Below are 21,657 nucleotides of genomic sequence, written 5' to 3'. Positions count from 1 at the left end.
CCCCCTGGTCATCCTGGGCTCACACACACACAGATGGAGGCTCATATGTGTGTAAATGCACATACACATGCCGCAGCACCTGCCTGCAGGGCCTGCCTCCCCCCAGTGCCCCCGAAGCTCACAGCAGTGCACGTGTCCACCACAAAGGAGCTCCTCCGCCCCTAGTGTGGGGCCTGCCCTCGTCAAAGCCAGTGTCCCCACCATGAGGCTGAGCAAGGAGCCACTGCACTGGAGGATCTGGTGGTTGCTGAGGACAGACACAAGCACCTCTTTTAAAGTTTTCACTTTATTCCATGGTGATTGACAGACACACGCTGGAGTTAGTAATGCCATGCGGCTCTCTCCAGCCCCAGCACCAGCCCTGGCAGAGGCAGGGTCAGGGCAGCCCCACACCAGCTGTGTCTGGTCGTCCTGATCCCGAGAGGACTGGACTGGGGGTTGAGTGGGAGAGGACGGAATGGGATGTCGCAGTTTAAGGCATTTCTGGCTTCACAGCCATCTCTGCTGCCCCTACATCCACCCCTTGGCTATGGTCAGACATGGGCCAGGCCCTGGTCATGCTCAGACAAGAACGGCTGCCCCTCACACTGAACTTGAGTGAGGGTTCGCTGCGAGGCAGCCTGCAGCTGCTCTCGGGTCAGGACAGGAGAGACAACAGCCCCGCTGCTATAAGTGTCAAATAAAATCAATGCATGGAAAACGTGGCTGTGGCCAGGCCAGACACTTGGGCAGGAAAGCGACAGAGGTCAGCCACAGCACACATGGTGGCCACTCCCTCTCAGGGCCTGGTGTTGAGGGGAGGGGAACGGTGTATACAGGGCCAGCCAAGGGTCAGGGCACCCGGATGGGCCTGGGCCTGGCCTCTGCTCCACAGCACCCTGGGACGGGCGGATACAGCTCGAGGGAGGGGTGGAGTGTGGCCCCAACAGTAACATTGTTCCTAAGTCACAGTATTAGCACAGGAGGCCCAGGCAGGGCAGGCCCTGGGGTCCAGGCTAGCCCGGAGGCGAGGCAGCGTGGCCCACCACACACGCAGTGGGGATAGCAGCGTAGGTGGGAACCTAGAAAGGCCCAGCGGGGCTTGCGAGGAGAACGGGCCCTATTATACCCCAGCAGTCCCTTCCTGCTTTGGGAAGCAGGGCTCGTCACATGGAATGTGGGAGACATGGGAGATGCGGGAGCGGGCCTGTGGATGGACCGAGGTACACAAAGGACCAACACAGATGGACACAGGGACGCACAGTGCACGGGGCTGTGACTCGGTGCCCCGAGGCAGAGGGCATGTCCCGAGGCTGCTGTCTGGCTCAAGCCCTCCACGCGGCCACATCACCCCATAAGTCCCTTGGCACTGGGTTTGTCTCTGCAGCACAGCTGCCTGGACGGAAGGGAGGCTGGGCCCGCAGTCCTTCTGGCCAAAACGCAGGCAAGAAAATCATATCAAAAAGCAACAAGTTTACAAAAATAGAAAATAATTACAGCAGGGTGGGTGGTGGGCTCTGGCATTGGCTCAAGCAGCGGGACAGGGCCGCAGCTCTGGCTTGGTGACAGCATCCTCCAGCAGCTGCAGCGGGCGCTGGCCCACCACCACGTCCCGCAGGCAGCCTACAAAGCCTGTGCTGTAGGCCTTGGGCAGGGTCTGGCCCACAGGCAGCTTCTGCAGGCCCCCTGCAGGACAGACAGTGGTTAGTCACCAAGTGTGACTCAGTGAGGCTGATGAACAGAGGCACCTGCCAACACCGAAATGACCAGGGGAATTACCTGGAGCGCAGGTAACCAGCACGTGTACCCACACAGATGCTCCTACCTCCTGGCCCCACAGCCCTGGAGCTAAGGTGGGAGTGGACAGACCTGTGCCCCAGCCAGCATGTCTGCCTTCCTCACAGGGCTGCCTCAGGTGCTGGCCCCAGGGGATGGAGTCTACCCCTTGTATATCCTGAGACCCTTGGGTGCCCCCTCTCCTGGCCTCCCCTAAACACTTACCGAGCCACAGGGTTCCGTCTGTGTCCAGCTGTGTGGCACCCAACGGGGAGGAGCCAGTCACAGGAGCCTCATTGCCCACCTGGAGCGAACCTTCCCTCTGCTCCCTGGGGGTGAGGGTGGTGAGATGGTCAGGGGGTCCAGATGGCCCTCCCCACCTCCTGCAGCTCCTGAACATCCCTTCACCCCAACGCCTTTCAGGTGACACACCGGGGGAAGAACACAAGGCGCCATCCCTGGGGACCAGGATGGGGTGGCACAGAATCCCAGGAGAACATCTGGTGGCCAGGGTAGGGAACACTTGCACAGGTCAGGGGGTCCAGATGGCCCTCCCCACCTCCTGCAGCTCCTGAACATCCCTTCACCCCAATGCCTTTCAGGTGACACACCGGGGGAAGAACACAAGGTGCCATCCCTGGGGACCAGGATGGGGTGGCACAGAATCCCAGGAGAACATCTGGTGGCCAGGGTAGGGAACACTTGCACAGGTCAAGCTTTGCTGGAGGCAATGGCCAGGCTCAGACCAGACAGACATATTGCCGACCATTGTCTGGGCAGGGCACGGATTCCCTTCACAGACCAGGAGTCCTCTGGCCATAACTGCTTCTCTGCACCTTCTCGTCCCTCCCTTCTCTCATTGGCAGTGACCTTGGGTCAGGCAGCCAGGCCTGCCCTCCCTAACCCCTGCTCAGGCACGAGTGATGGGCACACCCCAGCCAGGCAAGTCCAGGCACGGCCCGCTGCTATTCTCAGCACATCGGGGCTCCCCGCTGACCTGTGTGCCCTGACCCGCAGCCACTGGTTGGTGCTGACAGGCACAGTGGAGCGCAGCACCACGGGCTGGGAGCCCAGGTCGTAGCTCAGCTGCAGGCGCCCGTCCACGATGGCCAGTGCCACATAGTCTGCCCGCTCCGTGGCCTTGCCGCTCCACAGCACCAGCCCTTGCGTGGCCTCGGTGCGCAAGCTCAGTTCAAAGTGGTTGCCCTGCAGCGCCTTCTCGCTGGGGGCAAAGACATGGGTCAGGGCCTCCCGGAAGGCAGCAGGGCCCAGATGTGGGAGGCAGGAGGAAAAGAGCCACAGCTGCAGTGGCCACAGGCTGGGGATGAAACCAAGGAGCAGCCGGATGGGAGGTGGGCAGACACCAACAGTGCAATGCAGAAGAGAGACGGACAGATAGCCAGACAATGGGACAGAGGAACGATCAGAAAGAGAGGGGAAGGGCCGGCCCGGTGGCGCACTGGATAAGTGCGCCGCTTGGGAAGCGTGGCGGCACTCCCGCCCGAGGGTTCGGATTCCACATACAGACCGGTTCCCGCTCACTGGCTGAGCGAGGCGCGGGGGGTAACGCCGAGGGTTGCGATCCCGTTGCCGGTCCCCGGTTCGGTACGGGGGCAACACTGAGGGTTGTGATCCGTTGCCGGACACGGAAAAAGACAAAAAAAAAAAAAAAAAAAGAAAGAGAGGGGAAGATGGGTGGGCACATGGCGGGTCTCGCAGCACTGCAGCGTGCTCACCTGTGAAAGGCCCCAGAATCCGGAGTTTCGGGGCTTAGAAGCAGGAAGAGAGGAAAGCAGGTGAGCAGCAGACAGACAGGCTGAGCACAGGGCGGGGGCTGGCAAGCCCCTCCCCACATACACCTTCAACAGTGTAAGGTGGGAGGAGCAGGCATCCACAGAAGACACGTGGGACCCTGGATGTCACTGGCCCCACCCACCAAAGAGCCCTGGCAACGACACACATGCAGCACGCATGTGCAGATACCAGCTGGCAGGCAGGGCCCAGGCGGTCAGAGATCAGGGGGGTATGAGATGGCAGGGGATGGAGACTGAGGGCTCACCTGCCTGGGAGTGGCTCCTGAATGACCCAACACACAAACGCACACGCACACCTACAAGTTTGCACACACAAACACACATCCACACATACTGCATACAAACAAGCATGCGTGTACACACACGAACTCATGTGCATATGTGCACACACACCTGAATGTGCACATGCACTCGTGGACACAAACACACGTATGTGCGCACATAAGTATGCCGCTGCCTCACAGGTGAATCGGGTGACCAGCCCTCGGCTGGTGGCTTGGGAAGGGGCGCCTCCCCACTTCCAAGGTAGGAAGCTGAGCCTCGTGCAGCACACAGTCCCTAGACCCCATCCTCCTCCACCTGGCATGGATAGCTCTGCCCTCCCTGGGGCTCAGGACTGTGCTGTGGTAGCGGGTGGGGAGCAGAGAGCAGGGAGGGAGTGGGCGTGAGGGTGCAGGTGGGGGCAGAGGTGCTACTTACGCTGGGATCTCATTGGTCAGTTTGCTTGGAAACAAAGAGACAGAGACAGTGAGAAGGAGGGAGGGTGGAGCTGGGTGGACAGTAGGCTTTCCCCTCCGGCTCAAGCCAAGGGTAGACGTGCAGGGTCCGGCGTCCCGTCCTGCACAATGTGCGCAGACAAGACTAGAGGAACAGCAGAGGACTCAAGGGTGCCAACACGTTACCTCTCGGTCACAGCATTGAGGTACTCGATGTAGGTCCGCCCGTCAAAGGCCAGCGTGTCCAGGCCCTCTGCTGACTTCTCAATCAGCCCTGTGAGGCGGGTGGGTGAGGTCGGTCACAGCATTGAGGTACTCGATGTAGGTCCGCCCGTCAAAGGCCAGCGTGTCCAGGCCCCCTGCTGACTTCTCAATCAGCCCTGTGAGGCGGGTGGGTGAGGGCAGACCTTGGGCACTGACCCCAGCCCTGTCCAGCCTCTGCCCATGCCCCGTTGCTCACCCTTCTCGCAGTGCAGCCCCGAGAAGCCTGCAGGACACAGGCACTCATAGGTGGCCTCCCTCGGGAGACATGAGGCCCCATTGAGGCAGAGGTGGCCTGAGGCTTGAGTACAAGGGTGGTCTGGGAAGGAGGAGACGTCCACCGCCTGAAGAACGTTCTCCTGGGTCAGCAGCTGGTGGCCTCTCAGGGAGACCTGCAGGGGGCGGGGGTAGGCGAGGGTAGGCGGTGACAGCCTGTCCTCCTGCTGCTCTCCTGCTGTGATGGCCCTCACCCCAGGAGAACAGACACACTCCCATGACGGGCCCTTCCTTGGGACCCTGCCACCCAACCCCCACAGCACAGAGCCCTGGTGAGACGGCCCCACCCCTGCCCCACGTACCAGCTGGATGGCACCATCAAAGCCCGAGGACACTGCAGCCGCTCGAGCTAGCTTGCTGAAGTCAGGGGCGCCCCCAATGTAGAGCGGCTCCTTCAGATTGAGGATGGTGTGTGGCACCTGCGGGAGGCGCTGGGTGAGGGGCTGCGTGAAGCCCACCACTGGCCAGGAACAGGCTGAGTCCCAGACCAGGGTTGCCCAACCGTCCAAGGCTCCCCAATGCCCCACAGCCCCCCGATCTATCTAGGAGGCAGCATTAATCACACAAAAACGGCAGATGGTTGGGTCCTTAGTGGGGAAGGAGCTACTCTAAGGCTGGAGGCGCAGGAAACGATGAGCAGGCGAGAGGGAGACAGTACCTTGCGGGATTTCTGACATCCGAAGAGCGGGTGGGGATTGCAGAGCAAGAGCCAGAGAGCAGCGGGGCAGAGAGAGAAGACAGACAGACAGAGGCACAGGACAGACGAAGAGAAAACAGCTCAGTAAGAGCCAACCACAGGGTGGGGGCTGCCGAGCCCTGGGAGGGTAGGAGGAGGCAGGCGGTGGGAGCGCGTCGGGAGAGGCCCAGGCCCCCCCACAACCCCAGGGGCCCTTACCGGGGACTCCCCTAGCACGCGGGGCCCATCACCAACACGCATGGCACCCTTGCGGCCATTTCGCTCCAGTGAGACCCTGGTCCAGGTGCCCAGGGTGATGGGCTCCTTGCTCCTGGAAAGGAGGGGGGCCCCGTGAGCAGGCTCTGGCCTCTGCTTGCCCACTCAATGGCCCAAGCGACACTGCCACATGCCCAGCCTGGTACTCACCCCAGGGCCAGCCCCCCCGAGTCCTCCCTGTGGTTGGGGTGGGTAGTCGTCCAGAGCAGGGCCCAGTCTAGTCCCCTTGGCCCACCTACACTTGCCCACCTGATGACAGCTGCCCCCTTGCCCAGGTCATAGCGGAACTCCAGGCGGCGGTCATGCAACACCAGTGATACGAAGTCCCCCTTGCCGTCCGTCTTCTGTCCGTTGTAGAGGAGCAGACCACTGGGGCCACGGGCCAGGAACACCACCTCCACCGCCATCTTCTCCCTGCAGTCACATGGGGTCATGCAGGGGCCACAGGCTGGATACAGGAGGGTTCACCCCCCCATTCTGCCCTACTGACCCCAGGTCCCGCTCAAAATTGTGCAAGCCTTTCAGCTCTAGGTAGGAGAAGCCGCTGAAGTCAGCCAGGAAGGGCCGAGGGTCGTCCTGCTCTGACACTGTGGAAGGCCAAACAGGTTCACACAAGGCTCGGGGCCCTGACCCTTGGGGTCTCCTGCACCACCCCTGCCCTGCCAGCCCCATGCCTAATCTAATTAACACCCAATACCAGCCCGAATCTCAACCCTAACTGGCACCCAAGCCCCAGTCCAACTTGGACTACCCCCCAGCCCGAACGTTCAATTCCGTGCCCGGAGAGCCCTGCCCCCACCTATCTGGCAGAGGCTGCCCCTGCGGCCCAGGGGGCATTCGCACTTGGCCCCACCCTCGGGTAGCACATGGCAGGGGGCTGCCCCGTGGCAGGGGTTCGGCTGGCAGGGGCTCTTTTCATCGGCGCAGGTCGGGCCTGGAGGGAGACAGGATGGGGATCCCGAGAGATGTAAGAACCTGCCCACAGACAAATGGTTGCCCACCCCCAGCACCTAGTCCCTGGCCCCGCCCTCACCAAAGCGGCCGGGTGGGCACTGACAGTGGAACGCACCGGCCTCCAGGGCCTGGCATGGGGCCCCACCACGGCAGGGGTTGGGCAGGCAGGGGTGGTCCCCACACTCGCCCACGCTGAAGCTTTGGACTGCAGCCCCCTGCCAGCTGCTGAGCTCCAACCGCTGGTTGTTGACGTCTAGCAAACGGATGCAGCCTCTCAGGCCGACGCTGACAGAGGTCCGTTCAAGCACCCTGCCACCAGGAAAGGGGTGAGCGACCAGAGGCCAGAGCCATCATTTCTCAGCCAGTTCTGATACTGACATCTTCCAATAAACTAGAGCCAGAGATCAGGGCGGCCCCTTCTCCCACTCCCTGCTTTTGCTGCTCACAAGGTGGCAGACCCGACAAACAGGGCAGGATCAGAAGATGGAATTAAGGGTCAAGAGTCGCAACTGAAGATCAGAGCCAAACCAATCCCTCTGCAGTGGCCACAGGGCAACCTGGTCCTCAGGGATGCCACCCAAGCAGGACAGGAGTGGCTGGAGGGTCAGGGGTTGAGGGTCAGGGGTTGGGGTCCAGACCACGATCCCTTCCTCGATGCTCACATGGCAGCGTGGTCCTCTGGGACGCCACCCACGAAGAGGTCAGTGTCGAGGTTGAGACCGTCGGTGCCACTGGGACTCTCACCCACGACAGGGGTCTCACCATCCACTGAGAGTGTGCCCCGGCGCCAATGCCGCGACAGCTCTAGTCGGTGCCACCGGCCTGGCTCCACAGGCACCGAGCTCGTCAGCACCGCGCACTCTTTCTGCATGTCTTTTCCTGTGGTATTCCCTATCTCTGGAATGTTCTCCCTGCCCTTGACTGCTAGAAGAGCTCTAGCTCACTGAAGTCTCTCCCAAGTTTTACCTTTTAGAGACACTTTCCCTAAACCCTCCCCTTCCCACCCCACCATCCCACTTCCAAAAGGTTAGTTTCCCAGAACATTGTGCTCCCACAACCCCATACTGATTTGGGAGATCAACAAGTCCACCTTTCTTTTGTTTTTTCACCCCCAATGATTAGCACAGTTCCTGATACAGAATAGGAAGCCAACAAACATTGAGAAAAAAGGGAGTGAGTGAAGGAAGAAAATAAATGACAAAAGATAAGCACCACAATGGGGATGGAGTACGGAGGAGACAGTAGTTCTTGAGTAATCTGTAAATGCGGCCATCAGTTCCTGAATAGGCACAAATGCCTACCCATAAGATGCTAGAGAATTCTTCTTACAACTTTTTTCAATTAATTTTTATTTTTAAAAATTACCAACCAACTCTTAATCTTCACAGTTGACTTAATGAAATGAAACAAGCCTGCCTGGCTTTAGTCAACTGGGTTTCCACTTTTTCCTTCTCATAGTGTTTAGAGAAGATCAAGGAGAAAAAAAAAAAAAAAAAAACCTTAAGGCAGGAGACATATCTTTCCTCTTTTGAAATTTGTTTTAAATGGACAATATTTAAAGGCCAGGAAGGAGCGGCCCCCGAAGGCCGGCACGGAGGGGCGCAGCGCTGCGGGGACGACGGGCAGGGCCGGCTGCAGGAGCGCGGAGGGTCCCATGCCCGTCCCCGGGCCGGGCACTAACCCCAGGCCCCGCCCCTCCTCCCGAGGGTTGCTTGGCCCTGCCCCCAATCCTTGCGCCCGCCCCCCTGTCCCCCTGCTCCTCCCCCGTAGCGAGGACCCTTACCCTTCTCACAGAAGGCGCCTCCCCTGCCCGTCCGGCAGCTGCAGGTGAAGGCTCTGCCTGAGTCCTGGTCTTGGCAGGTCCCCCCATGGAGGCAGGGCTGGGAGTCACAGGGCCTTAGGGGCTGCTGGGGCCCTGGGGTCAGAGGTCGGCGTCCAGCCGCCGGGCTGGGGGCAGTGGTGGGGGGCCAGCGTGTGGTGGGGGGTGCTGTGGTCCTGCCAGTGGGCCGGCTTGTGTGAATGGGGTACGGGGCCCGAGGGGTCACAGCAGAGGAAGGCAGGCGGGCCACCGTAGTAGCTCTGGCTGTGGTCACAGCAGCAGTGGCTCCAGTTGTGGCTACCGTGAACGCAGGAAACCAGTCTGGGGGTGGGGGTGAGCCATCAGAGTCCGCAAGGAGCAGGACACAGGGAGGGCCAACAAGGAATGGGGTTCTGGGGAAGGGGAGGGGACAACCAAGCTGTAGCTCGTGGCCTGGTATGGTACTCACCAAAGTCCATGAAGCGCACGTGGTCCTGCAGTGGCCGTGTCACCCCCAGGGACCGGCGCCTGGACACCTGGATCTGCCGGAGCAGGGCCCGGCTCACGTCGGGGGCCCTGAAGGCTGTGGCTGGGGAGGAGGGGGCTCTGAGCATGGCACAGCCTATGTCGCCCCCACCCATTAATGGCCTCAAGAGGACATGGGGGGAGGCTCACTGGGGTCAAAGTGCACGTCCACAATGGCACGGACTGATCTGCCGGGTCCCAGGTCCCGCAGGCGGACACTCCAGAAGTCCTTCTTGACATCTGAGTTCCGGAAGAGGTCGTCCAGCTGTGGGCAGGGAGTGTGGGAGGACTCTGGGCAGCCACCCAGGCCTGGATGAAGCTGGGGTCCTGCCACCCAGGTCCTCCCCTGGGGTCTGTCCTCAGAGGAAGGCCAGTGGCTGAGCAGGGGCTGCACCCCTCACCCAGCAGGCCCGCACATTACCGCACTCTCAATGCTCCTGGCGGTCTCCCCAAACAGCTCCGACTTGGGGTCAGCCATCTCTGGTGTGTAGAATAGCTCCTGCCCCTCGACCCCCTCAAGCTCCAGCACGCCCTGGAACGCCTTGGTGGCTGTGGGGGAGGGGCAGTGAGGCCCTGCCTGGTGCCTGCCTGGCCTCCTGGGCCGGCCACGGGCACAGGCCCCAGCAGCAAGCCCCACGGGGCACAGGGCGGATGGATGTTAGTCAGATGGTCATGAGGTTAGTGGAGACCCCAGGGCAGGGCTGATGTCAGTTACCGGGCGGACTCCTTGAAGCAGTGCCCCCGGCCGGCTTGCAACAAGAGAGACAGGTTAGGCACGGGGTCCTGACCACGCACCTGTGTGCGGGGCCAAGACCATACATGTGCGGGGGGGTGGGGGTGGCAAATCCCCAAGACCACATACACGCACGTGCTGAGGCCAGAAGACCGTAAACCCCCTGTACCAACCTGCTGCCTGGGGGGTGGAGATAGCACCCCTGGCCTGTCCAGGCTGCTCCTGAAGCTCCACCCTGTCCCCAGCTGCCAACTCACCGGGACAGTTGGAGCCCTCTGTGTCCACTGAGAGTGTCTTGCCATCCGAACAGCAGCCCAAAGGTGAGTTGTAGCAGGAAGCCTTCTCGATGGGTGGCCCAGGGGTCCCCACATTGCTGTCCTCAGGGGGCTCAAGTCCTGGGGAGGCATAGTCTGAGCCCAGCCCCAGGTGGAGCCTTCTCCTGCACCCTGCACCCCACCCCCCACATCTCTGAGCCCCACCCACCCCCAGACCTCCCCCCACTGGCCTCCTGGTCCCTGCTCACCCCCAGACCCCCCCCCGCTGGCCTCCTGGTCCCCGCTCAGCTCTTCCTCGCCACTTCCATCTGCACTGCTGGATTCTCCGAAGGCAGACGTGACGAGACTGGTCACAGCAGAGGGTGCTGTGGGGGGCATAGTCAGTGCAGGCCGCGTGGTGGTCCTGGGGATGCTGGCGGTGGTCCAAGGTCGTGATGAGTGTAGAGGAGTGGGCCGGCTGTGGGGGATACTGCTGGGAGCCACGGGGTGGGTGCTGGGGGGTAGTGGCAGCATCTCGCTCAGGATGGGCCCTGGGGTGGTTATGGATGCGGGTGTTGGCTGGGCACCAGGAACAACAGCCTCTGCAAGAAGAAGGAGGTTGGGATGGGGGCCGGATGGGGGCTGGGGCCAGGTGGCTCAGGGCAGGGTGGGGCTGTAGGCAGGGCAGGGTCAGGCCTTGCTGGTCAGTTGTGGGTGATGCCCAGTGAGCTCACCCTGACAGGGGCCAAGGCTCTGCACAGAGATGTTCAGGCTCTGGCGGCAGGCAATGGTCTTCAGCTGGCACTCGTTGCCATAGGTGACCCCATCCGACCCACAGACCTGGCCACAGGGCAGAGAAGCTCAGGTGAGGTCTCCCCCACTGCCCCACTCTCCACACTGCCCACCTCTCACCTTGGTAGCATCAGTCTCAGGACACGTGAGCGCTGGGCAAACACAGTGGGCAGAGCCAGCCTCCTCCACGCAGAACGCACCAAACTCACAGCGCATCTCCAAACAAGTCTCGGGCACCGAGGAGTCTGGGGCACAGATATGGAGACCCGCAGCACTCAGGCTGCCTCACCCCCCACACTGGGAGCCCCGGGTCAACATGGGCCCTTGCCCTCACCTGGTTCACAGCCAGCAGGGCCCAAGGCGCGACCATCTGGACATTGCCCGCACTTGGGACCAGCCACCCCAGGCTTGCAGGAGCACAGCCCTGTCATCTGCTCACAGTCATCCCGCACGGCACCCCAGGGGTCACAGCTGCAAGCTGGGGAAGAAACTGATGTCTGCACCTGGACAGTCTTCCCCACCTGCTCTGGAAAGCCCCCCCCCCCAATTTCCTAGCCCCTGGTGTGGATCAGGCAAGGGTACAGTGGAGGGGCAGGGTGATGAGAGCTGGGCGAGCGGGAGTGCGTGGCTGGTGGCCAGCCCAGGGCCCTGTCACTCACGGGTACAGCCACTCCGGCCATCAGTGACGATGCCCCGGAAGTTCCAGAAGCCGGGCTCGCAGCGGTCACACTTGAGGCCCCCCACGCCTGGGCGGCAGGAGCACTGGCCTGTAGCTGGGTTGCAGGTGCTGCTGTAGGAGCCATGTGGGTTGCACTGGCATGCACCTGCAAAGCCAGGGAAGGACAGGGTCACTGCAGCTGCACGGCTCCAACAGGCCAGAGATCAGGGCTGAGTTCAGGTACTCACTGGGGCAGCCAGCAAGGCCCACACCCTGGGCAGCAGTGACATTGTCTTGGCAGCAGCCGTAGGGGGCCTGGGCACAGTGCAGGGGAGCCACAGGCAGCAGTGGGGCCAAGGTGGGACCTGCAGGGAGGGACACAGTGTTCTGACCTCATGTGGTGCTGGACGCACAGCCTGCTTCACCTTCCCCCTGCCATGACCACTCAGCTGTCCTGATACCAACTGCCACCAGGGCCTGGGAGGCTGGGGCTGAGTCACAGGTGAAACCACAGCACATACAAAGACATGTCTGTAGGACCGGCCCGTGGCTCACTTGGGAGAGTGTGGTGCTGATAACACCACGGCCACAGGTTCGGATCCCTTTATAGGGATGGCCGGTTAGCTCACTTGGGAGAGTGTGGTGCTGACAACACCAAGTCAAGGGTTAAGATCCCCTTACCGGTCACCTTATTAAAAAAAAAAAGACATGTCTGTAAATGCAAGACCAGAAACACAGAGTACACATGGTCGTGTACACACAGAATGCCCAAAGGTTGTGGACATGCACCCCATGCACACACAGGTAAGTGTGTCTTTGTAAGCCAACATACACACACACACACACACACACACAGATGTGCACACACAGTCATCCACATTCCTCCAAAGCCACACACATTTAATCACACCCATCGAAACTGTACATGCATAAGCACACACTCAGGACCACTTTGTGCATGCATAAACTTATAATAAATGTGACATTTTCACTGAGTCACTGTCAGTCTCCCCGCAACGAGAGAGAAGGTCCAGAGGATGGGGCCAGAGGATGGTTCCCGGCCACCTCCCAGCACCAAAGCCTGGCCTGACGCACAGTAGGTGCTTGGTACTGGCTGATAAGACACATGTGGTTCCACGCACCTCTCACTCATGTGCATACATGGGAACGCCAAGGCTTCTGCACGTGTGCCTGAGCAGGTGTGCCCTGCATGCCAACACACCTATAAGGAGCCTGCTGCTCACCTCGGCAGGCTCCCTGAGCCGTGATGTACAGTTCTCGCTGTGACTCACACCGGGCCTTCTTCAGGTCACATTCGGTGCCATAGGTGACCCCATCGGAGCCGCACACCTGCAGTTGTGGTGTCAGTGTGGGTGGCCTCGGCCCCTTCCTCGCTGCCCACCCAGAGCCAGGGGAGGTGGGGGCTCACCGGGCTCCTGGGGACACTCTGGCAGCTGAAGTCACAGACGCATGGGCCATCCTCCAAGTCCTCGTCCCACACGCCACCGTGCTGCCGGCACAGCTCCTGCTCACACACACCGTCCTCTCCGGAGCCAGAGCCGCCAGAGCCACACTCGGCTGTGGTGAAGAGCCAGGTCACCCAGGGGTCCTTGTCTGGGGCTGGGTCCTAGCAGTCCACGCCCACTGCCCCCTGAGCCTACCCTGCTCACACGGCCCTGTCCGGGCCTCCTCAATGTTCACTTGCTGCCGACAGGCAGCTTCCCGTAGCTCGCAGGTGCTGCGGTAAGTGATACCGTCGGTGCCACATATGGGGCTGGGTGGGGGGCGCTCACACCGGGGACACACACACTGCCCTGCCGAACACACAGCCCCAAAGGCACACACCGTGTCTCCACAAGTCTCTGCGGAAGACAGAGCCAGGCAAGGGTCAGCAGACCCTGGTGGGGGAGGCCTGGGACCCTGGCCCCCTGGCCCCTGGCCTCACTCACGGCAGTGTCCGGCGGAGGCCACATGCAGGCTGATCTGGTGTGTGCAGGCGTGGACGTGCAGTTCACACTCGCTGGCATATGTGTGCCCATCAGAACCACACACGGGCTGGGCCGAGTTCACACATTCAGAGGGGCACACACAGCGCCCGGTCTCAGCCTCACACAGAGCTCCAAAGCGGCACTGCCCACAGTGGTCTGGGGAGAGAGCCCAGTCACCATGGTGACCAGGAGTTCTCCTTCCTCCCCTACTCCCCAGCCAGCCCCACTCGCCCACCACTGACCACAGGGTCCTCTGCGTGCTACCCGGATCTCCCGCCCGAGGGCACAGGCCGTGGCCTCCAGCTCGCAGGCACTGCCATAGGTGATGCCATCACTGCCGCACACGGGGTCATAGGTGCCAGAACATGCCTGTGGGCACTCACACACAGCCTCCCCATTCTTCACGGCACAGGTTGCCCCGAATGTGCATTGCACGCCACGGCAGGGGGACGGGGCCTGGTCTGGGGAGAACATGGGCACTCAGCGGACCCACATGCTCCCCTTAGCTGTGGGCAAAGCCCCCAGCCCCACGCAGCAGTCCCTTTCCCAGGGTGGGGATGGTGGAGGAAGAGTGGACGGGGGAAGGGCCAGATGCACAGGACGCAGCAGAGAAAGGGACAGACACATGACAGATGTGGACAGGGACACAAACTGAAACAGCCCAGCCCCTGCATGAGTGTGGGGTGGGGTTGCCCTCAAGACACAGGTGCTTCCTGGCAGCCAGGCCTGGCCACCCGCCCAGGCCATGGACCCCCAAGCACCAGCAGCCCCAGGACACCCGTGCATGTGGGGGGGCTCTCCGTGGGGGGGAGGAGTCTGCACCCCCAGAGTCACACCCAGGGCCGCATGGGAGATGAGGTGTCTGTCCACTTGCTCTGAGGACCACAAGGCCAGGCAGCAGCGAGCCACCCCCCCCACCTCGCTGGGGGCAGACCTCGGGCTGCAGGCTCCTGGCGGGCAGGCACGGCACCTCATCCTGCCAGCAGATCAGGCTGGAAGACACAAGAGGCGGAGCCGAGAGGGAAGGAAGGACCAAGAAGAGGAGACAGACGCAGAAAGAAAGACCAGAAGAATGGACAGACCGGCCGACTAAGATGGCAGAGCCACAGGGGACACGCTGGCTGCTGCCTTCATCCTCCATCAGTCCCTCAAATCCTAACTGAGGCTACCTCTAAAGGGACTGGTGGCTGCACGTGTCCCACGAGTCTGGGGCTCCCCCAGTGTTGTGTCCACACCCACCCACCGCGGACAGAGAGACAGACGGGTGGACAAACTAGAGGGCTTGCAGGTGGCAGCGTGGCCAAGTGCAAGTATCAGGGGCAGCCTGCACAAGGCCCCCGCCCCCCAGGTGTCCCGGGCACCATCCTCTCCACCTCCACCCACCCCGAGCCTTCCCAGGTGAGCAGCCTTCCCCCAGAGCCCAGCGCAAACATGGGGGGATGACGATGGCATGTGATGACAGGCAGAGACTGACGCAGGGCAGTACTCCAGCCTGGGCCACCCTGAAGCTCACCACACGGGCCCTGGTGCTTGGCAGGGATGGCTCGTTGCTGCTGACACTCAGCCTGCTGGCGCCAACAGTCATTGTCATACGTGTGCCCGTCCTGGGCGCACACAGGCCTGTAGGCCCCGTCACAGGTGACACGGTCACAGGAGCAATGGGGATGGCCACGGCGGGACAAGCACACAGCATTGAACAGGCAGGCGTCTGGGCACCGGTCTGGGGAGCGGGGGCAAGGAGATCAGAGAAGCCAGAGCACCATGCCAGGTCCACCTGGATGTGCAGGGGACCCAGGGGCACAGGAGGGACCTCGTGGGTCACAAAATGGCAGGGGTGGGGCCTTTGGGGAGGCCGCCCACCTCGAGGCTGGCACTGGCCAGAGCGCACTTTCTGGAGGAGGAGGCCACGGGCAGCCCCTGTTCGGCCCATGACGCAGTCGTTTTCGTAGGTGACCCCATCGTCACCACACACAGGCGCCCTCCGGGAAGGGCAGCTCTCCGGCCTCAGGAGCATCTCAGGGCGCCGCGTGCGTGGGTTCACGCGGCAGACGCGGCTCAGGTCAGTGAGGGTGCCGTGGCAGGGGTCTGGGGGTCGGGAGGGCAGGAGTCAGGATGCTGTCGCCTGTGCGCACACGCACGCACAGAAGCGGAGCTATGCGCACCGGGCAGCACTCACCGCAGGGGCCGTCCAACTTCTTGAAGATGTTCTCCTGGCGGGCGCAGGCCCGGCGCAGGAGCTGGCACTCGCCGGGGTAGTCTGTGCCATCGCTGCCACACACGGTGCCCTCGGGGGTGCCCTGGCAGGTCGTGGGACACAGGCACGAGGCCGTCTGCCCATCGACGGAGCGCGCGCAGGTACTGCCAAAGCTGCAGGTCACGTTGGAGCAGGGGTCCGGGGACCCTGCGGGCGGGGAGGGTGGGGTCACGCTGTGCCCGCCCCGCCCCCGGCGCAAACCTTGCAACCGTCCCGGGCGTCCCTGTCCCCAGTCCCTGGGGCGCGCTCACCGCAGGGCCCGCGGCGTAGCAGGCGGATGCGCCTCTGCTGGCGGCACTGCGCGCGCTGCAGCTCGCACTCGTTGCTGTAGGTGGAAGCGTCTGAGCCGCACACGGGTGCCACCACGTTGGGGCACGAGCTCTTCTTGCACACGCAGGACGCCCGTCCAGGATTCTCCACACTGGGCTCGCACACGGCGCCGAAGCCGCACAGCATCCCGCGGCACGCTGGAGCGGGCAGGACAAGGGAAGGACGTGGCTCCACCGCCCGCTCCGTGGTCACTCACGAAACCCGACGGACACGTCCACTCGCGTGTCCACATGCCCGCGTGCTCACACACGGCCTCACGTGCGCCTGTGCTCACAGGGCCCGGCCCACAGGCCTCTCCTTAGCGGGGGACATTTTCACCTCGCCCCCAACACCCTGCAACTGTGGAGAGGGGCGTCTGTGTCCCCACAACGGGCCAGTCCCTCTCCAGCCATCTGTGCTTCATGTGACTCCTCACCTCTCCCCACAGAGCCCAGGCTCGCCCTCCCCAGGTGACGAGCTTCAGGTGCCCCCTCCTGGGAGCTGCTTCAGTGCCCACCACACTGGACCCCTGCCCCAGGCCACACACAAGGGAGGGGTCTGAAGCCGGGTCTCACCTCCACTCTCTGATTCACTGCCCCCGGGACCCCCCCTCACCTCCCATGGCCCCCACGTCCAGCCCCCCAGGTCCACGCCCCCCTGCAGCCTCCCCGGCCCCACGCTGACTGTGGCATCTCTCCCTGGGGTCCCTCAGCGCCCCCATGCCGCCTCCCGGTCCAGCCGCTCCTCCCGTCCGGAGCAGCCCTGCCTAACCTGTCCACAGTGACGTTCTCGGGGGCCAAGCCCTGGAGCTGTGCTCATCATTTTATCCTCGACCGTTTTAGTTCTTAACGTTGCAGACAATGGTGCCAGGCACACACCCACCACCGAAGCACAGCACTGGGGCAGGGGCAGGCTGACTCTTCAGAACCTCCACCCAGGACAGTGCACCCATGGGCGGAGAAGGCCCATTAGGGGCTGCAGCTGTTTGGATCTAATAAATGTTTGATTAATAAGCCACGGGGGGTGGGGTGCTACCCACTACCACGTCCCAGCAGGCTGAGGAAATGGGGCACGGGGAAGCCAGGAGGGTGGGGTGCACTGGGAGCAGGAGCCAGCTGTTGCCAGAGCGACGGTCCCCTCAGGGTCCAGCAGGCAATCCCTGCCCCCACCCCAGGAGTCTGAGTGGAGTGGGCCCTCAGCCCGCCATCCCTGCCACCCACCCATGTCCCCTTCCCCCAATCTCACCTGTGCCCCCCGCCCCCTTTCACTCCCCTTTCCCCTCAGGTCCTTGAGCTGGGCTGACCCAGCTCTGTGTTCACCCAGCATGTGACTGTGGGCACGTTATCACCTCACTGTGCCTCAGTGTCCCCTTCTGTGAATGGGGACAACGGGATGCAGTTCCCAGGGTTGTGGGGTTAAAAGGCCAATATCTGCAAAGCCCAGCACTCAGCGTGGCATTGAGCGTTTGCTGCCATGATGAGCAAAGTAACAAGAACTGTCACTACCAATGGCCACCCCTCTGTCCCAGCTCAAAACAAACCCAAACCATGCTCCCCCGTGGCCCTCACCTCCCTCCTGTCTCCCCTTCTCTGCCCTTGGCACCTCTCTCTCACATGCCGGCCTCTCTTGCCCAAGGCCCCTGGGACTCCCAGGCCAAATCCAACAGACATTGCTGAAGCCCTGTTGGCTGCTCTCTTAGGCTTCAGCAGGACCTGCTGACCAAGGTCTCGCCCAGGCTCCTGACCCCATGGCTAAGGACCTGGTCACCTCCCTGTGCCCGGGCTCTGCTGCGTGTCCCTGCTCCTCGGGCTCAGCCCTCTCTCCCCCTCTGGTCACTTTAGCCTAACCAGACCTCTTCCAAGGCCCTGACCCACAGCCAAGGACACCTGTTCCTGGATGGCTGTGTTTCTCACCCACCAAGACCCCTGCCTTCCTCCACAGCCCAGCCCACAGTTCTGCTGTGTCCCCCACGACAGAGACCTGTGGAGGAAGGCAGCTGCCCACACTACCCTCATACATGAAGTGGCACAGCGGGCACTGGGAGCCATGTGTCCCTGACGGTCACCCCTGGGAGCTCTAACAAGTCTGCCCAGCTCAGCCTCCTGCAGGAGCCGCTCCCTGGCCTCTTCCTGTCCCCAAGCAGTTTCTGTCACAGCACACCCAAGGCCCCCCCTGTAACACACAATGCTGGAGGCGGCAGTGGCTTTTTATAGCCAGTGCTGGAGCGGGTATATTTAACTCCTGTCCTGCTCTTGAGTGCGGTGGAGGATGCAGCGGATGGCCTAGCCCTGCCTGTGGCCACAGATCTGTGGTGTGAGTGTCTGCAAGGGACCCAGAGAGTGAGGTGGCACACATGTGTGAAGACTATGACATGCAGCTTTCCATGACTGTGTGGCGGGATGGGTGTGGATGTGGGACCCACACATGCAGCTGTGGGGAGGATGGGTGTATGTGTAAAGGAAACAAGATGCTCACCAGCCTTTTGGGTTTCAGGAGAGGGGGCTGAGGATGTTGAGAGGAGCCACCTGAGCCCAATCTTTAAATCCAGACAGCTCAGGCATCTTGTCCACAGGCTAAAAAAACTCCGTCCTCAGCCCCAGCCCAGCACAGACCTGCCTCTTCTGCACTGCCCATCCCCTAGGAGGGTGTCTGGGACAAGCAGGCTGCTTGCCCATCCACCTACCCAGCCCTGCCGCTCACATGCCACACAGTGGGGTCATGCGGCCCTGACCTGAAAGGCTCCAGTGTCTCAGGAGGGGGGACAGCAACCCCCCAGGTGCAGGCCCCTTGGAGGCCACTGGCCTCCCTCACCTCTGCAGGGCCACCCTGTCCTGGCTCACAAGGACACTCACTTGTCCTGCAGACAAGTCTCCTCTCCCCACGACCCAGGTGGGACCTGGAGCTCTGAGGGGCCGGCCCTCAGAGTCTTGTGGGAGTGGCCCAAGGAGGGCATTGCTGTCAGGGGGCCAGGGCTGGGAGCCCACAGACAGAGGTTGCAGGGCCAGAGCCCAGGGGCAGGACAGGGGCCCCACAACCACCACCCCTATTCCCACTGCTGGGCTCCTCTCCCCACCCCTGATGTCACCCCAGCCCAGGGTCCTGGTTTCAGGCCCCAAGTGGCCAGGTGTGTCAGAGAGCACACTACCAGCATGCAGGCACCACAGCCTCCAGGAGTAACAGACAGCTGACTACGCATGGCCCCAGCCTGGATGGCCTCCAAGACAGGAGAGAGCGGAAGAGCCCCTCAATCCCACACCCCCAAATCTGGCTCTGTTCCTGGGTGCCCAAGGTCCCCACTCCTAGGGAACACCCCTATGCTGTCTCTCAGACCGCTGAGGACCCTGGGCTGCCCCCACCCTGGCCCTCACCTCCCAGCACAGGGTGGGTAGGCACTGCGGCACTGTGGACAGAGGAAAGGAGACCCTGCCTCACTCCCATTTCTAAGACCCAGGAAATGACCCAGAAGACGACCTACACAACCCAGGGGTGTATGCAGGGACAAGGGCCCAGGCCCCCAGCCCCAGGCCACTCCAGGATCCTCTAAGTTGTCCTCCCCACCCCACGTCCTGGTCAGGACAGACCTGCAGCCCGACCCCACATACAGACGGCCCTGCCGTGTGACTTCTGGGAACCTGGAAAAGCACCTACCCAGCACGGGACCCAGTGATGAGGCAGGTACTGGGAGTGAGCCAGCTGGAGAGGACTCCAGGGTGGGTGGTGGGAGACGTGCCGCGCCCTTTGCCCCTGCTCCCTGCAGCCCAGCTTCCTCTCTTCCTGGCTCACATTAGCTTAATTACAGGCCCACATATTAGCAGCCCCATATTAGCAGGCCCCACCCCACAGAGCAGGTCAAAAGGTGAGCCCGCCCCTCCAGCAGGGCTGCTCTCCTGCAGCGCCTGCTCAGACCCCTGCTCAGACCCACGGACAGACCCCAGATCCTCCAAGCAACTCCTGAGACAGCTGTGCTGGTTGTGCTGAGTGGCCCCCAGCCCAGCCCAGCCTTTCCTCTGGCTGCCGTCTCCAGCCCCACCCCTTCCTGAGTGGGGAGAAGTGAGGACAAAAGAGAGGAAGCCCCCGTAACCAGACCCTAACTCCACTGCCCCAGGCTTCCCACCCTGACCCCACATGCATTGTCTGACATAATCACAACTTCTGGGGGCTGAGGCCCAGAAGTTAGAGCTACGCTTTTGTGCATTGCAAGCAGCCAACATGGGCTGGGGCCTCCAGACCTCCAGCTCCGTCCTCTGCCCACTTCTGTGGACTCCCCAGGAAGAACCCAGGCTCCCTTGTCCAGCGTCCTCCCTCCTCCAGACACACCTAACACATCTGATGTGCACACCCCAAATTGGCCCCTGGCCTCCCAGAGTGCCATGCCCATCCGGGTGCCCCCCTAAGCTCAGCCTGTCACTGACTGCAGCCCCCACTCACCATCAGGAGGTATCAGAGGTGTTGCTGTGAAGTGGGTCCCAGGTTTGTCTGGAAAAAAACAAATCTCCAAGTTAGGGCCCTCTGAGCAGGTCTTTCCACATCCCACCCCTTTGCCCAGCCTGGCAGGAATATCCTGCCCACCCACACCCCCTCCTCAGCCCCAGTTACAGAGATCCAGGCTAGGGAGGCTGGGAAGCCGAGGTGTCCAGCCCTGACCCCATTGGCTGGCAGAGGCTCTTCTCTGGCCCTCCAGCCACGTGCTCACAGCCTGTACCACCTGTCAGCTGGGCCCAAGGCAGAGGCCCAGCCACCTACGTCCCCAGATGAGTCCAGCCTTAGGCCCTGCCCAACTCCCAGCATAGCCAGCTGTTCTCCCTAATTCCCACAAAAAGTGGTTTCTGCAGCTCAAGATGACAGTCAGCCCCACCAAGAGCCCAAAGACAGTCCTCAAGGAGCCCAGGGGTCCAGACAGTGACTCAAACTGTCCCCAGAAGATGCAGGTGGCCCATCCGAGCCTGGTCATGGCCCCCTGCCTCTCTATGGTCCCGCCTGCCCTCCAACTATTAGCAGTCAAGAGGGGGACACTTGGCCAGCAGGAGCAGGGCCACTCAGGCCTAGCTGGGGTGGCCACACCCAGCGGCCACGTACAGTTGTTGAGGAAGAGCAGCACAGCGAAGCCAAGTGTGGACGTGGCCAGCAGGATCAGGCAGACGTTGCATGGGATCATGAAGTATCGCACCAGCAAGGAGACCCCAGGCTGCTGCCGGGGGTCCCGCTCCAGCGACAGTGGGGGCATGGCCCGGGCTCCTTGGCCCCGACTCTTGGGGCCTGGGATGTCCTCAGGGAGCACCCTCAGGCCTCTTCGGGGACACTCCCCCCATGCTGGGACCTCCAGGCAGAGGCAGCTGATGGCAGCTGTGCTCTCCAAGTTCAGCCCCAGTCACAGCCCGGGGGGCACCAGGGCCCCTCCCCAGGCTTCCAGGCTCGTCATGGGAGGTTGTGCAGAATTCTCCGAGAGCAGAAGTCCCCAATTCGGTCTCAGAGGCATGCGAAGGAGGGACAGAAGGCCGGCGGCCACCGCTGCTGCCGCGACCCTTTCGGCCGGGCCGGCAGCTCTCAGCGCGCGCCGCGGCGCTAGGTCTTCCCGAAGCCCCCAGGAGCCCCGCGGGCCGGAGCGGCCGGCCCTGGGT

General features: G+C 62.3%; 1 protein-coding gene across 1 annotated transcript in view; it reads right to left on the bottom strand.

Moving 5' to 3' along the window:
- Nucleotides 1-267: 267 nt before the first annotated feature.
- Nucleotides 268-21,657, bottom strand: part of AGRN (agrin) — a gene marked incomplete at its 5' end in the record, with an annotated part of 34,071 nt that continues 12,681 nt past the window's right edge. The window contains 37 exons of the mRNA XM_008569691.1: nucleotides 268-1,665; nucleotides 1,981-2,084; nucleotides 2,753-2,977; nucleotides 3,492-3,524; nucleotides 4,269-4,292; nucleotides 4,472-4,559; nucleotides 4,746-4,938; nucleotides 5,125-5,241; nucleotides 5,481-5,492; nucleotides 5,718-5,829; nucleotides 6,024-6,188; nucleotides 6,265-6,361; nucleotides 6,574-6,708; nucleotides 6,808-7,037; nucleotides 7,391-7,649; nucleotides 8,279-8,335; nucleotides 8,512-8,868; nucleotides 8,996-9,115; nucleotides 9,202-9,316; nucleotides 9,473-9,600; nucleotides 10,042-10,179; nucleotides 10,308-10,640; nucleotides 10,773-10,878; nucleotides 10,951-11,075; nucleotides 11,165-11,308; nucleotides 11,490-11,654; nucleotides 11,737-11,853; nucleotides 12,733-12,838; nucleotides 12,918-13,066; nucleotides 13,150-13,350; nucleotides 13,438-13,632; nucleotides 13,719-13,937; nucleotides 14,990-15,196; nucleotides 15,337-15,561; nucleotides 15,653-15,877; nucleotides 15,982-16,197; nucleotides 20,468-20,515. Coding sequence (XP_008567913.1) covers nucleotides 1,508-1,665; nucleotides 1,981-2,084; nucleotides 2,753-2,977; nucleotides 3,492-3,524; nucleotides 4,269-4,292; nucleotides 4,472-4,559; nucleotides 4,746-4,938; nucleotides 5,125-5,241; nucleotides 5,481-5,492; nucleotides 5,718-5,829; nucleotides 6,024-6,188; nucleotides 6,265-6,361; nucleotides 6,574-6,708; nucleotides 6,808-7,037; nucleotides 7,391-7,649; nucleotides 8,279-8,335; nucleotides 8,512-8,868; nucleotides 8,996-9,115; nucleotides 9,202-9,316; nucleotides 9,473-9,600; nucleotides 10,042-10,179; nucleotides 10,308-10,640; nucleotides 10,773-10,878; nucleotides 10,951-11,075; nucleotides 11,165-11,308; nucleotides 11,490-11,654; nucleotides 11,737-11,853; nucleotides 12,733-12,838; nucleotides 12,918-13,066; nucleotides 13,150-13,350; nucleotides 13,438-13,632; nucleotides 13,719-13,937; nucleotides 14,990-15,196; nucleotides 15,337-15,561; nucleotides 15,653-15,877; nucleotides 15,982-16,197; nucleotides 20,468-20,515 — 5,648 coding nt within the window. The remainder of the gene's footprint in view (nucleotides 1,666-1,980; nucleotides 2,085-2,752; nucleotides 2,978-3,491; nucleotides 3,525-4,268; nucleotides 4,293-4,471; nucleotides 4,560-4,745; nucleotides 4,939-5,124; nucleotides 5,242-5,480; nucleotides 5,493-5,717; nucleotides 5,830-6,023; nucleotides 6,189-6,264; nucleotides 6,362-6,573; nucleotides 6,709-6,807; nucleotides 7,038-7,390; nucleotides 7,650-8,278; nucleotides 8,336-8,511; nucleotides 8,869-8,995; nucleotides 9,116-9,201; nucleotides 9,317-9,472; nucleotides 9,601-10,041; nucleotides 10,180-10,307; nucleotides 10,641-10,772; nucleotides 10,879-10,950; nucleotides 11,076-11,164; nucleotides 11,309-11,489; nucleotides 11,655-11,736; nucleotides 11,854-12,732; nucleotides 12,839-12,917; nucleotides 13,067-13,149; nucleotides 13,351-13,437; nucleotides 13,633-13,718; nucleotides 13,938-14,989; nucleotides 15,197-15,336; nucleotides 15,562-15,652; nucleotides 15,878-15,981; nucleotides 16,198-20,467; nucleotides 20,516-21,657) is intronic.

The sequence above is a fragment of the Galeopterus variegatus genome, unplaced genomic scaffold (assembly GCF_000696425.1).
Source record: "Galeopterus variegatus unplaced genomic scaffold, G_variegatus-3.0.2 Scaffold524, whole genome shotgun sequence".
Taxonomy (NCBI): Eukaryota; Metazoa; Chordata; class Mammalia; order Dermoptera; family Cynocephalidae; genus Galeopterus; species Galeopterus variegatus.
Note: the sequence above shows the minus strand (reverse complement) of the source record. Positions and strands in the feature narration are given on the sequence as shown.